Genomic DNA, 15,073 nt, shown 5'->3' with positions numbered 1-15,073 from the left:
ATTACATAACTCTGGCTTACAAAACTCTTACTGGACTGGTTCTGACCTATTGATCCAGTTTACTTTAGAGATCTGAAAGCTGTTATGCTCTGCGCTCAAATGATATGTTATGCTTTTGTGTTCACACTGAAGCGGGAAAGAAAGCCTTTTTTTCAAACTCCCTCTGATTGGAACATTCTCCAGTCCAAACTGAAACTGTCTGGACTGACTTCTTTGAACACCTTGCGGTCTATTTTACGAGCTCAAGAATGGGGTTCTTTTGTGAAGTACCCGTGTTTCTAATTTCTAATCTGTTTGAGACTTTATATTCATTACTATGTTACTATGACCAAGAGGACTGTATTTTATTTCGTACCAATGTTCTCATGTTGATGTTAACCTGTCCATTATAACGTGCTACTGCCTTACATGGCCAGGTCACCCTTGTAAAAATAAAAGTTATTGTAAGTTGAAAGTCTACACCAGAAGCCAGGGTTGAGACAACAAATGAAAATCATGAGATGACTAGTACAATTAGTCATCGAATAGTCATCAAACAGTCAACGCCTAATCTTGACAAGATATTGCTTCAAAGCCCTTAGGTAACAGGAGTGCTGGCTGCTGGTGAATGTTGGCTTGCGTTGGTTCCTATTTGATCTCCATTCTCTGTGAAAAGATCTCTGCAAAGACCTTGGCCTGTGACTTTCACTTTAAAGCAATTTTTTCTCAACATCAAATTACTTTGTCCTTGGATGACCCATAATTGTTCCACCAACTTTGGTGCAAATCAGATTAAAACTCTTGGAGTTATTTTGTACAGACACGGCTGGATTGACACAAAGGAATAAAACATTAACCCCGCATGTGCCACCACTGTGAGCAGGTGTAGTCCTTTTAGGCTGATGGCCAGTCTTACGTGTACACTCTCCACATACAATACAGTCCAGCAGAAATTCCTCAAACAAACTTCACAGACAGACAGAGCACCTTGTTACAACTGACACAGCCCAAGAAATAAGAAAAGTACACAAACCGCTCGCTCACAGTAAACACTGGTAATCATGGTCGAGGATTTTGATGGATGGATGAGCCATTCACCAATGCTCTACTCAGCAATTTCTTTATCATGTATGTGTAGCTAATCTCAACACACATTCGGGAGCGAAGGAAGGAAGGAAGGCAGCAAGGAAGAAAGGAAGGAAAGTATCCATTTTCAGTAAGCATTAAGCTCTGTCACATTGGAGGCCTTTAAGTGTTCAACGTGAGTGAAAGTTCTGCAGAAACACAAACTTTGACCTTGGTTGTAGTCTTACACACCTCTCTGCAGCTTCTCTCCCCCTGCCATCCCCTCATTACCCCATCCCTGTAGAGACGGTGCCTGCTCCAGACTACCAATAACCAGCAAAAATCTATTTAAGCATAAAAATTCAAAAAGAAAAAATAATATAGCACCTTCAACTGCACCACAGACTAAAACAGTTAAATGTGGTCTATTAAACATTAGGTCTCTCTCTTCTAAGTCCCTGTTGGTAAATGATATAATAATTGATCAACATATTGATTTATTCTGCCTTACAGAAACCTGGTTACAGCAGGATGAATATGTTAGTTTAAATGAGTCAACACCCCCGAGTCACACTAACTGTCAGAAGAATGCTCGTAGCACGGGCCGGGGCGGAGGATTAGCAGCAATCTTCCATTCCAGCTTATTAATTAATCAAAAACCCAGACAGAGCTTTAATTCATTTGAAAGCTTGACTCTTAGTCTTGTCCATCCAAATTGGAAGTCCCAAAAACCAGTTTTATTTGTTATTATCTATCGTCCACCTGGTCGTTACTGTGAGTTTCTCTGTGAATTTTCAGACCTTTTGTCTGACTTAGTGCTTAGCTCAGATAAGATAATTATAGTGGGCGATTTTAACATCCACACAGATGCTGAGAATGACAGCCTCACACTGCATTTAATCTATTATTAGACTCTATTGGCTTTGCTCAAAAAGTAAATGAGTCCACCCACCACTTTAATCATATCTTAGATCTTGTTCTGACTTATGGTATGGAAATAGAAGACTTAACAGTATTCCCTGAAAACTCCCTTCTGTCTGATCATTTCTTGATAACATTTATATTTACTCTGATGGACTACCAGCAGTGGGGAATAAGTTTCATTACACTAGACGTCTTTCAGAAAGCGCTGTAACTAGGTTTAAGGATATGATTCCTTCTTTATGTTCTCTAATGCCATATACCAACACAGTGCAGAGTAGCTACCTAAACTCTGTAAGTGAGATAGAGTATCTCGTCAATAGTTTTACATCCTCATTGAAGACAACTTTGGATGCTGTAGCTCCTCTAAAAAAGAGAGCTTTAAATCAGAAGTGCCTGACTCCGTGGTATAACTCACAAACTCGTAGCTTAAAGCAGATAACCCGTAAGTTGGAGAGGAAATGGCGTCTCACTAATTTAGAAGATCTTCACTTAGCCTGGAAAAAGAGTCTGTTGCTCTATAAAAAAGCCCTCCGTAAAGCTAGGACATCTTTCTACTCATCACTAATTGAAGAAAATAAGAACAACCCCAGGTTTCTTTTCAGCACTGTAGCCAGGCTGACAAAGAGTCAGAGCTCTATTGAGCTGAGTATTCCATTAACTTTAACTAGTAATGACTTCATGACTTTCTTTGCTAACAAAATTTTAACTATTAGAGAAAAAATTACTCATAACCATCCCAAAGCCGTATCGTTATCTTTGGCTGCTTTCAGTGATGCCGGTATTTGGTTAGACTCTTTCTCTCCGATTGTTCTGTCTGAGTTATTTTCATTAGTTACTTCATCCAAACCATCAACATGTTTATTAGACCCCATTCCTACCAGGCTGCTCAAGGAAGCCCTACCATTATTTAATGCTTCGATCTTAATATATCAATCTATCTTTGTTAGTTGGCTATGTACCACAGACTTTTAAGGTGGCAGTAATTAAACCATTACTTAAAAAGCCATCACTTGACCCAGCTATCTTAGCTAATTATAGGCCAATCTCCAACCTTCCTTTTCTCTCAAAAATTCTTGAAAGGGTAGTTGTAAAACAGCTAACTGATCATCTGCAGAGGAATGGTCTATTTGAAGAGTTTCAGTCAGGTTTTAGAATTCATCATAGTACAGAAACAGCATTAGTGAAGGTTACAAATGATCTTCTTATGGCCTCGGACAGTGGACTCATCTCTGTGCTTGTTCTGTTAGACCTCAGTGCTGCTTTTGATACTGTTGACCATAAAATTTTATTACAGAGATTAGAGCATGCCATAGGTATTAAAGGCACTGCGCTGCGGTGGTTTGAATCATATTTGTCTAATAGATTACAATTTGTTCATGTAAATGGGGAATCTTCTTCACAGACTAAAGTTAATTATGGAGTTCCACAAGGTTCTGTGCTAGGACCAATTTTATTCACTTTATACATGCTTCCCTTAGGCAGTATTATTAGACGGTATTGCTTAAATTTTCATTGTTACGCAGATGATACCCAGCTTTATCTATCCATGAAGCCAGAGGACACACACCAATTAGCTAAACTGCAGGATTGTCTTACAGACATAAAGACATGGATGACCTCTAATTTCCTGCTTTTAAACTCAGATAAAACTGAAGTTATTGTACTTGGCCCCACAAATCTTAGAAACATGGTGTCTAACCAGATCCTTACTCTGGATGGCATTACCCTGACCTCTAGTAATACTGTGAGAAATCTTGGAGTCAATTTTGATCAGGATATGTCATTCAAAGCGCATATTAAACAAATATGTAGGACTGCTTTTTTGCATTTACGCAATATCTCTAAAATCAGAAAGGTCTTGTCTCAGAGTGATGCTGAAAAACTAATTCATGCATTTATTTCCTCTAGGTTGGACTATTGTAATTCATTATTATCAGGTTGTCCTAAAAGTTCCCTAAAAAGCCTTCAGTTAATTCAAAATGCTGCAGCTAGAGTACTGACGTGGACTAGAAGGAGAGAGCATATCTCACCCATATTGGCCTCTCTTCATTGGCTTCCTGTTAATTCTAGAATAGAATTTAAAATTCTTCTTCTTACTTATAAGGTTTTGAATAATCAGGTCCCATCTTATCTTAGGGACCTCGTAGTACCATATCACCCCAATAGAGCGCTTCGCTCTCAGACTGCAGGCTTACTTGTAGTTCCTAGGGTTTGTAAGAGTAGAATGGGAGGCAGAGCCTTCAGCTTTCAGGCTCCTCTCCTGTGGAACCAGCTCCCAATTCAGATCAGGGAGACAGACACCCTCTCTACTTTTAAGATTAGGCTTAAAACTTTCCTTTTTGCTAAAGCTTATAGTTAGGGCTGGATAAGGTGACCCTGAACCATCCCTTAGTTATGCTGCTATAGACGTAGACTGCTGGGGGGTTCCCATGATGCACTGTTTCTTTCTCTTTTTGCTCTGTATGCACCACTCTGCATTTAATCATTAGTGATCGATCTCTGCTCCCCTCCACAGCATGTCTTTTTCCTGGTTCTCTCCCTCAGCCCCAACCAGTCCCAGCAGAAGACTGCCCCTCCCTGAGCCTGGTTCTGCTGGAGGTTTCTTCCTGTTAAAAGGGAGTTTTTCCTTCCCACTGTAGCCAAGTGCTTGCTCACAGGGGGTCGTTTTGACCGTTGGGGTTTTACATAATTATTGTATGGCCTTGCCTTACAATATAAAGCGCCTTGGGGCAACTGTTTGTTGTGATTTGGCGCTATATAAAAAAATTGATTGATTGATTGATTGGTTTACTCAGTTCTGCATTAAATGAAAGTGAAGGAGACATTTGATTTTCACCTTTGATTTTCAATGTAATCGCATGTTTGTTTGTTGGTTGGGGTTTTTTTTTTCTTTCAGTCAATTCTCAGCTGCTTCTCACAAGCACCTTATTTATTTCTTTACATATAAGAAATCTCTAGCATGTTTTGACCTTTAGCAAATGAAATAAGATAATACGAATAACTCTCTGCCTTTAGTATATTTCCAGGCTTAAAAAAAGTTTAAAATCAACATAAAGTGATGCTGGAAACTTACTGAATTTAAAACACTATTATTAATACTATGAATACTACTATCATCCTCATCATCATCATCCTTCTTATTGGAGGGAATAAACGTTTATGAAAAATTCCTTAAGTGACTGAAAGAACAGCATTGCTGATTTACAGACCTCAACTTCGTGGATGATGCTAATCTTTGCAGATTTAATAGATAACCTGACTTTAACACTTGAAAAGCTGAATAAGTAATCAAGACTACGATCCAAGTTTTCAAGGACTTCCTGGACTTTGCCATTAGGACTGTGTCTGTACGCAGTGAAAGTGTTGAACTTGTGCAAATATTCACTTACAGTAGTGTTCAGAATAATAGTAGTGCTATGTGACTAAAAGATTAATCCAGGTTTTGAGTATATTTCTTATTGTTACATGGGAAACAAGGTACCAGTAGATTCAGTAGATTCTCACAAATCCAACAAGACCAAGCATTCATGATATGCACACTCTTAAGGCTATGAAATTGGGCTATTAGTAAAAAAAAGTAGAAAAGGGGGTGTTCACAATAATAGTAGCATCTGCTGTTGACGCTACAAACTCAAAACTATTATGTTCAAACTGCTTTTTTAGCAATCCTGTGAATCACTAAACTAGTATTTAGTTGTATAACCACAGTTTTTCATGATTTCTTCACATCTGCGAGGCATTAATTTTTTTGGTTTGGAACCAGGATTTTGCTCTTTACTAGTGTGCTTGGGGTCATTGTCTTGTTGAAACACCCATTTCAAGGGCATGTCCTCTTCAGCATAAGGCAACATGACCTCTTCAAGTATTTTGACATATCCAAACTGATCCATGATACCTGGTATGCGATATATAGGCCCAACACCATAGTAGGAGAAACATGCCCATATCATGATGCTTGCACCACCATGCTTCACTGTCTTCACTGTGAACTGTGGCTTGAATTCAGAGTTTGGGGGTCTCTCACAAACTGTCTGCGGCCCTTGGACCCAAAAAGAACAATTTTACTCTCATCAGTCCACAAAATATTCCTCCATTTCTCTTTAGGCCAGTTGATGTGTTCTTTGGCAAATTGTAACCTCTTCTGCACATGTCTTTTATTTAACAGAGGACTTTGCGGGGGATTCTTGCAAATAAATTAGCTTCACACAGGCATCTTCTAACTGTCACAGCATTACAGGTAACTCCAGACTGTCTTTGATCATCCTGGAGCTGATCAATGGGTGAGCCTTTGCCATTCTGAAATATACCCAAACCTGGATTAATCTTTTTAGTCACATAGCACTACTATTATTCTGAACACTGCTGTATATCTTGGCAGTGACATTCATGGTTCTGAAACCTCTGTCTTTGATATTAGAGACGCTTGAAAAATCCTTATGAAGTCATGAAGTTGCTGCATACGGGTGTTTGAAGATGCTGATATTTTTGCAGGAGAATGAAGGTCCAAGTTTTTTGGGTCCTGGTGCTACCTGTCTGACTGAATGACTGTGACACTTGGATGCTAACTACTGACCTAACTGTGATGGCAGGATGTATTTGGTAACAGGTCTCTTCGGAGGATCTTTGGGTATTGCTGGAATGACTTTGTCAAATGAATAGTTACTCTGGGAGATGTCAATGAGAAGTATCACTCAGTATTGAGGTCTCCAGCAGCTGGAGAAGGCCAAGGGGATGCCCGCATTTCACCTGACTATGGATTGTTACTTTTGAGAGGTGGGTATGGGCTGTCTGCCTGGGTGGTTTGCCATCCAGAAAACAAGGTGTTTCCATGGTATGGAAGACGTGACATCATGCAACACAGACTCATGTTTTCAAACTTGATCTGATTCCAAGAGATTTAACAAACAAAAAATGGTAAGTTCCAAAAAAAGTAAAAAGTTCTTAGTGTTTCACCCCCCCAGCAATACTTCAAAGAGTACAACAATTAATTACGCTAACATTGCTCAGACACATTACTCAACAAGAATAAAAACTTTTAACTTAAAAACATTCTAACAGAGGGAATATCAAATGTCAGAGTTCTTCATTTTGCATTTGTACTTTGAAGGCTCAAGGTAACGCTTTCAGCACCAAGGACAGTGCACTACCCAACAGCTGGGCTGCTGAACAGCTATCACCACACCTAAAGAATAAAACCTGCCAACAAACAAATCATAAAACACCACACCCAAAGTTGGTGGTGCAGCTGCTCAAATTGAAAATCTATTTTGCTTTTCTGCATGTTTTTCTTGCTCCTTGTATTAAAAAAAAAAACCCATGTCAATACATGTCATCAAACGGTACCATAACATGTAAAGCTGCTTCTACATCACAAGTAAACCATGTCAGTGTCATATTTCATATAGGTGTTATTATTAGATCTTAATGAACCACACGACTGAATCACCCACTCACCCGACGACAATATCTGACAGCACGTAAAGTCAATAAATAACCACCCGTTAGTCATCTAATTCACATTCAGAATGATTCCTTCCTCATTATCGAACTGTGCTTCTGCTTCACTTCTGTCCCTGCAGCCGTCTCCTCACCTGTCTTTGCCCGTCTCCTTCTTGAAGAGCTCATCAAACTGCAGCATCTTCTGCCAGGAAATGATATACACCTTCAGCTTAGGCAGCACTTGGTTCATCAGCCTCAGGTTCTTGTACACCAGGCCCTTCCCGTCCCGCCTCATGTAGCTGCTCGGACCCCAGAAGATGAACACAGTGTCCTGGCTGGCGTTGAGTAGCTCGTGGCGACTCCGGAGGACCCGCTGCATGCTAGAGTGAGCGATGACACGCAAGGACGTGCGGCGGCCGACATCGAAGTTACTTTAACACATTGTGAACACGAGTTACTTTTTGTAGCTATATCACCAGGCTGTTGGTTCTTGTTTACGTCTGTATCATGTTTCATGTGCCCATCAAAAAAAATCAGACAAAATTATCCTCTCATGGCTGCTGTAATCTCTGTATAAAAAAGCATTTCTTCACATTGAACACTAGAGGGCGTATCATGTACATTAAAAACATTTTACAAATGGTATGCGGAAATAAGGTGCTAACGCTTATCCCACTGAGCTACCTGCTCTGTATTAACCCTAAATTAATACATTAAAAAAGACAAGAAACCCTGCTAACACCAATAAAATATGCTAAGAAACCAAAGGATGAATGTGACTTAAATTCAGTCTTGCTTATATTTTCAATTTACATTTTTAATGTCACTCTAAAAAAAAAAAAAAAAAAAAAAAGTTGTCCATGCACATTCTGTGCACATGTTTTTCTGTTTTAAATAAAAATTTTCCATTTGCATCCTGGCTCCAGAAATAGTTGTATTAAATATGAACAATCATACGGATGAGACTTCATGGAGCCAAAAACAGACAAATAAAAACCCCCATCATAAAACACTGTGACTGATCCGACTAATCGATAAGGGACATTCCGAGATGCCACACCTGACATTCCATAATCTTTGCTGTATAATGTGATCTGCATGTGTGTATGCGTTTTTTTAAGTAGACTTATTTACTGTAAATAGACTCTCTGCTCTTAAAAGGAGTAGAATGATGATTTTTCGCACACATTAAATAGAGGCGATTTACTTACACATTTTTACTTAAAGGCACATAATTTCAATTTTCACATCTTTGGAGGTACTGCACTGACATATTACTTATCAGGTACCTGCAAAAAAAACAGTTATATTTTTTATGTTTAAACAACAGATTTCCTTTCCACTCCTAAGAATTTAAACCGACTCAAGTGTCCATGCACAGCTCTTAGTTTGAACTCTCACTCCTCGTGTTTGCTGGTGAGCTGAGGATGTTTAATATTCAGGTCAACTGTCTCACCTGCAGAAGTCAGGAGCAACCATGCCGTACACATTGATCCTATCACACAGCTCCAGGGCGATGGTCATAGTGAACCAGCCGGTGCTCAGCCACGAGTTTGATATCCTCCTGCAGATAAGACAAATATTTCACAGGTGAGACACTATACTGGGTAAAACATGTTGATTCCCCCCCTACAAAATTTGTGATTAACTGGGAGAGACTATTAGGAAATTTCACATCAGCTCATTATGGGAATCCAGAGGTCGAATTCTTCGATTGCGTGATCATTCAAGTTCACTTGCAGCTTCATTAACATACAGATCCATCCTACACATCGACTGAAACAAATGAACCCTGTCAAATATTCAAATCTTCCATCACCATGTATCCTTGGTCTGCATGTAGTGCAGATAATTGAAATGACAGCATTAGTTGCAGAATCATCAGTTTTTACACCTGGGGGCAGCAGTAACTCATGCAGGGACATTACTTTTCGGTCGTGTGTGTGTGTGTGTGTGTGTGAGAGAGAGAATACAACAACTTGAACAGCTTTGATCTGGTTCATACCAAACATGGTGGAATAACTGAGGGCCAGCCAAGCACCAGGCACTTTGATTGGGAGGAATATGGGTTAAAAAATAAACTCACAGGCCGAGGTCAAAATATTGGTCCAAAGCTTACATATACTGTATTTAAAGTTTCAAGTACAACGGCTATTTCAAGAAACCAGGTAAAGATACACATATAGTCATTATTAAACAATAAATGTGAAGTCATATATCACTTGTTTGTTGGTCACATGACCTTTGGTGATATTGGAAGCCCAAACTCATTTAGAATAGTAATCTGGAGGAACTGGTTAAAGATACAAACATGTATGATTATTACACTGGTCAACAACAACAACAACAACAACAAAAATTATTTTATGGACTTTGAGAACTGATTTAGGGTAATTTTGGGGTGCCAAATCCAGATCTAAGCTCAGATTTCCTCTATCATATCACTATCATAATGGCAAAAACTAACACCAGATTCAGATTCAGCGCCCCCAAAATGATCCTAAATGTGTTGAAAAACTCCATGCAAGAAAAATCGTGATGACCAGTGTTATAAAACATTAATACAAGCGACGCGGCACACAGCGGCACGATGCTGAAACCGGAAGTGCCAAATTTTGAGTCCGCATTAAAACAGGAAATGTCAAATGCTGAACACTTCCTGGATTGATAATAAATGAGATCTCATGGGAATTCAGTGGCAAAATGCTAAATTTTGCTATGTAAATCAAATCAAATTAAATTAAATCATATTAAATTATTTCCTACTACTTTTTACTCTTTATTTTACTTTGTCTTTTATCTGTTTTATTGCCTATTGTAATTGTTATTTTTAATTCATTTATTTATGACTGGGGGTAACTCGTGCCCATTTTTTAATTATGTGCAGCACTTTGGTCGAGTGCTGTCGTTTAAACGTGCTTTACAATAAAGGTTGAGTTGTGTTGTGGTTTGCCCCTGGTCTACTGGTTTCTGTCTGTCTCTGTGTTTTCAGGTGAAGCTGTGGTGGAGCTGCTGGGTGCATCTGCTGTGTGCTACGTCAGGGCCCCGCCCCATCTGTCAAGACAGCACATGGAATTGATAGAGCGGCGTCTCACAGCTGATCTGCATTTTCACTGAGTGGGTACTCACAGCTGACGGTCATCGCGTCTCATCACCGGTCCAGATTTAACCCTGAACCTGTCATGGGTTTCGGGCCAGAATCTTCTGCTTCCAACCGGTGACATCTGCTGCAGTCCGCCTGAAGAACTTCCGTGTTCCTCCGGGTTGGAACGGGGTTGCCACAGGTTCCCAGCTGTGCCATGCCATCGCACCTAGCCGGTAACCCGACCTTATGTTTAGTTGTAGTGTTCTATGTCTGGCATCCCGTCACCGCGTTTGGAACTAATGTCACTTATCTGTTTTCCTGACATGAGCCCCCAAGCTCATTAACTTTTCCTGCTGAGTTTTTCCAGACAAGTCTCAGCGCTCCTGTCGTAACTCTTCCGCTGTGGGCTCCCATGTCTACGAAAGTATTTGTCTGTGTTTTTTCATTGTCGCTTCCAGGCGCAGTCTGTAACCCGCTGTTTTTTCCTCTTGAGATTTTCCAGGCTCAGTGTGTTACATGTCATGTTTTTTTCCTGCCGTGATTTGCCAGGCTCAGAAGTAACCTGTCGAGTTGAGCTTCCATTTCCTGAACGTAGACAGTTGTGTATTTTTTTCCTGCCACCAGCCTCCCAGTTTATTCAGCTGTATTTATTTCCCCTATGAGTTTTCTAGTGCAGTCATAACCATCTGTCTATTTCTTTATCAGCATCGAGGTTGTAATGTCAAATTATCATTCGTGTTTTTTCCACGGTCACGCCACTTTGCAGCTTGTTTTAACCCTGGTTCATTCTGCTGGCCGCCTGCTGTGTCTTCACCTGCAGCGCTTCGTACTAATTAGTTAATTGGTCAGAGTCCGTTTCGTCCCACGCTGCTTAGTGATCAGCTCTTATTCAGTTCTTGACAGTCCAGGAAACAGGAAGTGCCAAATTTTGAGCCCACAGTGAAACAGGGAATGTCAAATTTTGAACACTTCCTGGAGCTACAGCAGAGAATATTTACCTGTTTTTCATTACGTTGTTTTTGCGCTGCTATGGTTATCCTCTGTAAGATGTTTGTGTAACTTTTTGTGTGACTCAGTTTTAAAAAACAAAAGAAAAGTCTGTGAAATGATCTCCCTGCGTCAATAAAACAGTCAGATTCTGTGGAGATTTTCAAGTCCAGACTTAAGACACACTTATTTTCCCTTTCATATGGCTAGCATACTGGTACAGTTTTGTTTTATACTTTGTACTCTTAATTCATTTATTAGCAATTGGAGCGGGCCACGGCCTCAATTTTACCTAAATTCTGGGTCTTTTAGTGAAGTTTAGGGCTAGTGGCCGGCGATCACCTTAGTATTTCTGTTTTCTTGTTGTTTAATGCTGGCAAATTATACAGTATTTTTTTGTCTTCCTGATGCCTGATTCTGTTTTTTCTCTCTGTTTAAGGTACAGCTCCATCCAGAGATGGGAGTTGTATTCGTGTTGGTGATCCTCCTGTTCTGTGCGCCAATAGCATTTCTTGTATATTCGTCCGTGAATTGTTCTGTGAATTGTTCTGTAATTTGTGTTTGTAGCATGGCCCAAGCAGAGGGTCACCCCTTTGAGTCTGCTCTGCTTGAGGTTTCTTCCTCAGAGGGAGTTTTTCCTTACCACTGTTGCTCTGGGGGTTGGTAAGGTTAGACCTTATCTATGTGAAGCGCTTTGAGGCAACTCTGTTGTGATTTGGTGCTATATAAATGAAAAAATTGAAACTGAATTGAAAATTTTAAAAAAAGTGAGAAAGAGATCTCATGTGACAAGAGGAGATCATGTGGTAATGCAGTGCACAGTCAACACAAACAGGAAATGCTAAATGTTGAGTTGACACTGAATCTGTGAACGCTAAAGTGGGAGGCAGTACACACCTTGACAGCCCATGAGGTCAGTTAGTGATTATCTGGTGTGTAAACCGCATGAAGTTTTTTTTAGCCATGCTAATGGTCCCCAAAAGCTGAGTGTTTTTAGCCATGCTAGTGCTGCCCAGAAGCATTTACTGAAAGTCTGAAGGACCTACATGAGATGGTGAGAACTTTGCAGGCATGTGAGATGCAAATACAACCCCAATTCCAATGAAGTTGGGACGTTGTGTAAAATGTAAATAAAAACAGAATACAATGATTTGCAAATCCACTTTAACCTATATTCAAGTGAATACACCACAAAGACAGGATATTTAATGTTCAAAATGATAAACTTTATTGTTTTTGTGCAAATATTTGCTCATTTTGAAATGGATGCCTGTAACACGTTTCAAAAAAGCTGGGACAGTGGTATGTTTACCACTGTGTTACATCACCTTTCCTTCTAACAACACTCATTAAGCGTTTGGGAACTGAGGACACTAATTGTGTCATGATTGGGTATAAAAGGAGCATCCCCCAAAGGCTCGGCCGTTTACAAGCAAAGATGGGGCGAGGATCAGCACTTTGTGAAGAACTGCATGAAAAAATAGTCCAATAGTTTAAGAACAATGTTTCTCAACGTTCAATTGCAAGGAATTTAGGGATTCCATCATCTACAGTCCATAATATAATCAGAAAATTTAGAGAATCTGGAGAACTTTCTACACATAAGCAGCAAGGCTGAAAACCAACATTGAATGCCCGTGACCTTCGATCCCTCAGGCGGCACTGCATTAAAAACTGACATCGTTGTGTAAAGGATCTTATCGTGTGGGCTCGGGAACACTTCAGAAAACCATTGTCAGTTAACACAGCTCATCGCTACATCGACAAGCGCAAGTTAAAACTCTACCATGCAAAGCGAAAGCCATACATCAACAACATCCAGACACGCCGCCACCTTCTCTGGGCCCAAGCTCATTTGAAATGGACAGACGCAAAGTGGAAAGGTGTGCTGTGGTCTGATGAGTCCACATTTCAAATTGTTTTTGGAAATCATGGATGTCGTGTCCTCTGGACTAAAGAGGAAAAAGACCATCCAGATGTTACCAGCGCAAAGTTCAAAAGCCAGCATCTGTGATGGTATGGGGGTGTGTTGGCATCTGTGATGGCACCATCAATGCTGAAAGGAACATCCAGGTTTTGGCGCAACACATGCTGCCATCCAAGCAATGTCTTTTTCAGGGACATACCTGCTTATTCCAGCAAGTCAATGCCAAGCCACATTCTGCACGTGTTACAACAGCGTGGCTTGTAGTAAAAGAGTGCGGGTACTAGACTGGCCTGCCTGCAGTCCAGACCTGTCGCCCATTGAAAATGTGTGGCGCATTAAGAAGTGCAAAATAGGACAACGGAGATCCTGGACTGTTGAACAACTGAAGTCGTACATCAGGCAAGAATCTGAAAGAACTCCACCTACAAACCTTCAACAATTAGTGTCCTCAGTTCCCAAACGCTTATTGAGTGTTGTGAGAAGGAAAGGTGATGTAACACAGTGGTAAACATACCACTGTCCTAGCTTTTTTGAAACCTGTTGCAGGCATCCATTTCAAAATGAGCAAATATTTGCACAAAAACAATAAAGTTTATCAGTTTGAACATTAAATATCTTGTCTTTGTGGTGTATTCAATTGAATATAATTTGAAGAGGATTTGCAAATCATTGTATTCTGTTTTTATATACATTTTACACAACGTCCCAAGTTCATTGGAATTGGGGTTGTAAAAATGAAAACGAAAAATGTTTAAAATGTTTTTCTGAATGAAAAATGCATCATTTTTCAAACATAGTCTTGGTGCACGAACACCTCCGCCTCAGTAGGTGGTGGTAATGCACCGTGTTTGATTGCAATCTGCCAACATACTTGAAAGAAGAAGGGTTATTTTTGTCTTGTGTTCGGGTGTTTATTAAATCATATTTTTGGGGACTGCGCTTTGGTTCTAATGGTTTATTTTGTTGTGGACATTAAAAGTTGTGAGCAGCATATTTTTTTCCAGTAATCATACATTAAGTGGAGCTAACGGGTGAAGCTACCGACAGCTGCTAAAAGTGCTAACAGCGCAACACCTGGAATAATCTGGTTTGTTGTGCCGTGAAACATCCCAACGGACAGTAACATCCGTCCCCTTCACCATCCATGGACGCCATCAAGTCTTTTCTGTACAGGTAAGGTGAAATTAAATTGGATATTTTATTATAATTACTGTACAGTATTTTGATAAGATGCTATGCATATTCTTTGTATTTTGTCTGCCTTTTAAGCATGAAATGCTGTTAAAAAAAAAAGTGTTCTTTTTGGGGCCAGGAACAGATTAATCCATTTAACATCATTTATGGGAAAATTGGTTTCAGTTTTTAGAACAACATTTATAAACCAAGTTCTAAAACCGAGGTTCTATTGTATTACCTTTTGGCGCATTTTAATGTTGTTAAAAAAAAACAAAAAACAAAAACAAAACACCTTCTCATACATTTAGAGTAACATCAATTTCCTGTTTCACAGAAACTTTACAAGAAGTAACATTTCAAAGAGTTGTTAAACTGGTGGCGACCTGGAAGGCGTGACACCAGCAGAGCTCCCTTAAGACCAGGCTGACAGTACATGCTCTAATCGCTCAGCCGCCGTGTCAAGTTGCTTTCAGAAGGCTTGTTCCTGTTTT

The 15,073-nt window shown here is 39.9% G+C and overlaps 1 protein-coding gene across 1 annotated transcript in view; it reads right to left on the bottom strand.

Annotated features, from left to right (window-relative positions):
• st6galnac5a (ST6 (alpha-N-acetyl-neuraminyl-2,3-beta-galactosyl-1,3)-N-acetylgalactosaminide alpha-2,6-sialyltransferase 5a) overlaps positions 1–15,073 on the bottom strand; it is a 139,989-nt gene that overhangs the window by 30,270 nt on the left and 94,646 nt on the right. Inside the window, exon 4 of the mRNA XM_034183394.1 lies at positions 8,864–8,971. Coding sequence (XP_034039285.1) covers positions 8,864–8,971 — 108 coding nt within the window. The remainder of the gene's footprint in view (positions 1–8,863; positions 8,972–15,073) is intronic.

The sequence above is a fragment of the Thalassophryne amazonica genome, chromosome 12, assembly GCF_902500255.1.
Source record: "Thalassophryne amazonica chromosome 12, fThaAma1.1, whole genome shotgun sequence".
NCBI lineage: Eukaryota > Metazoa > Chordata > Actinopteri > Batrachoidiformes > Batrachoididae > Thalassophryne > Thalassophryne amazonica.
The sequence above is the reverse complement of the archived record's forward strand: the minus strand, read 5'-3'. Positions and strand labels throughout refer to the sequence as shown.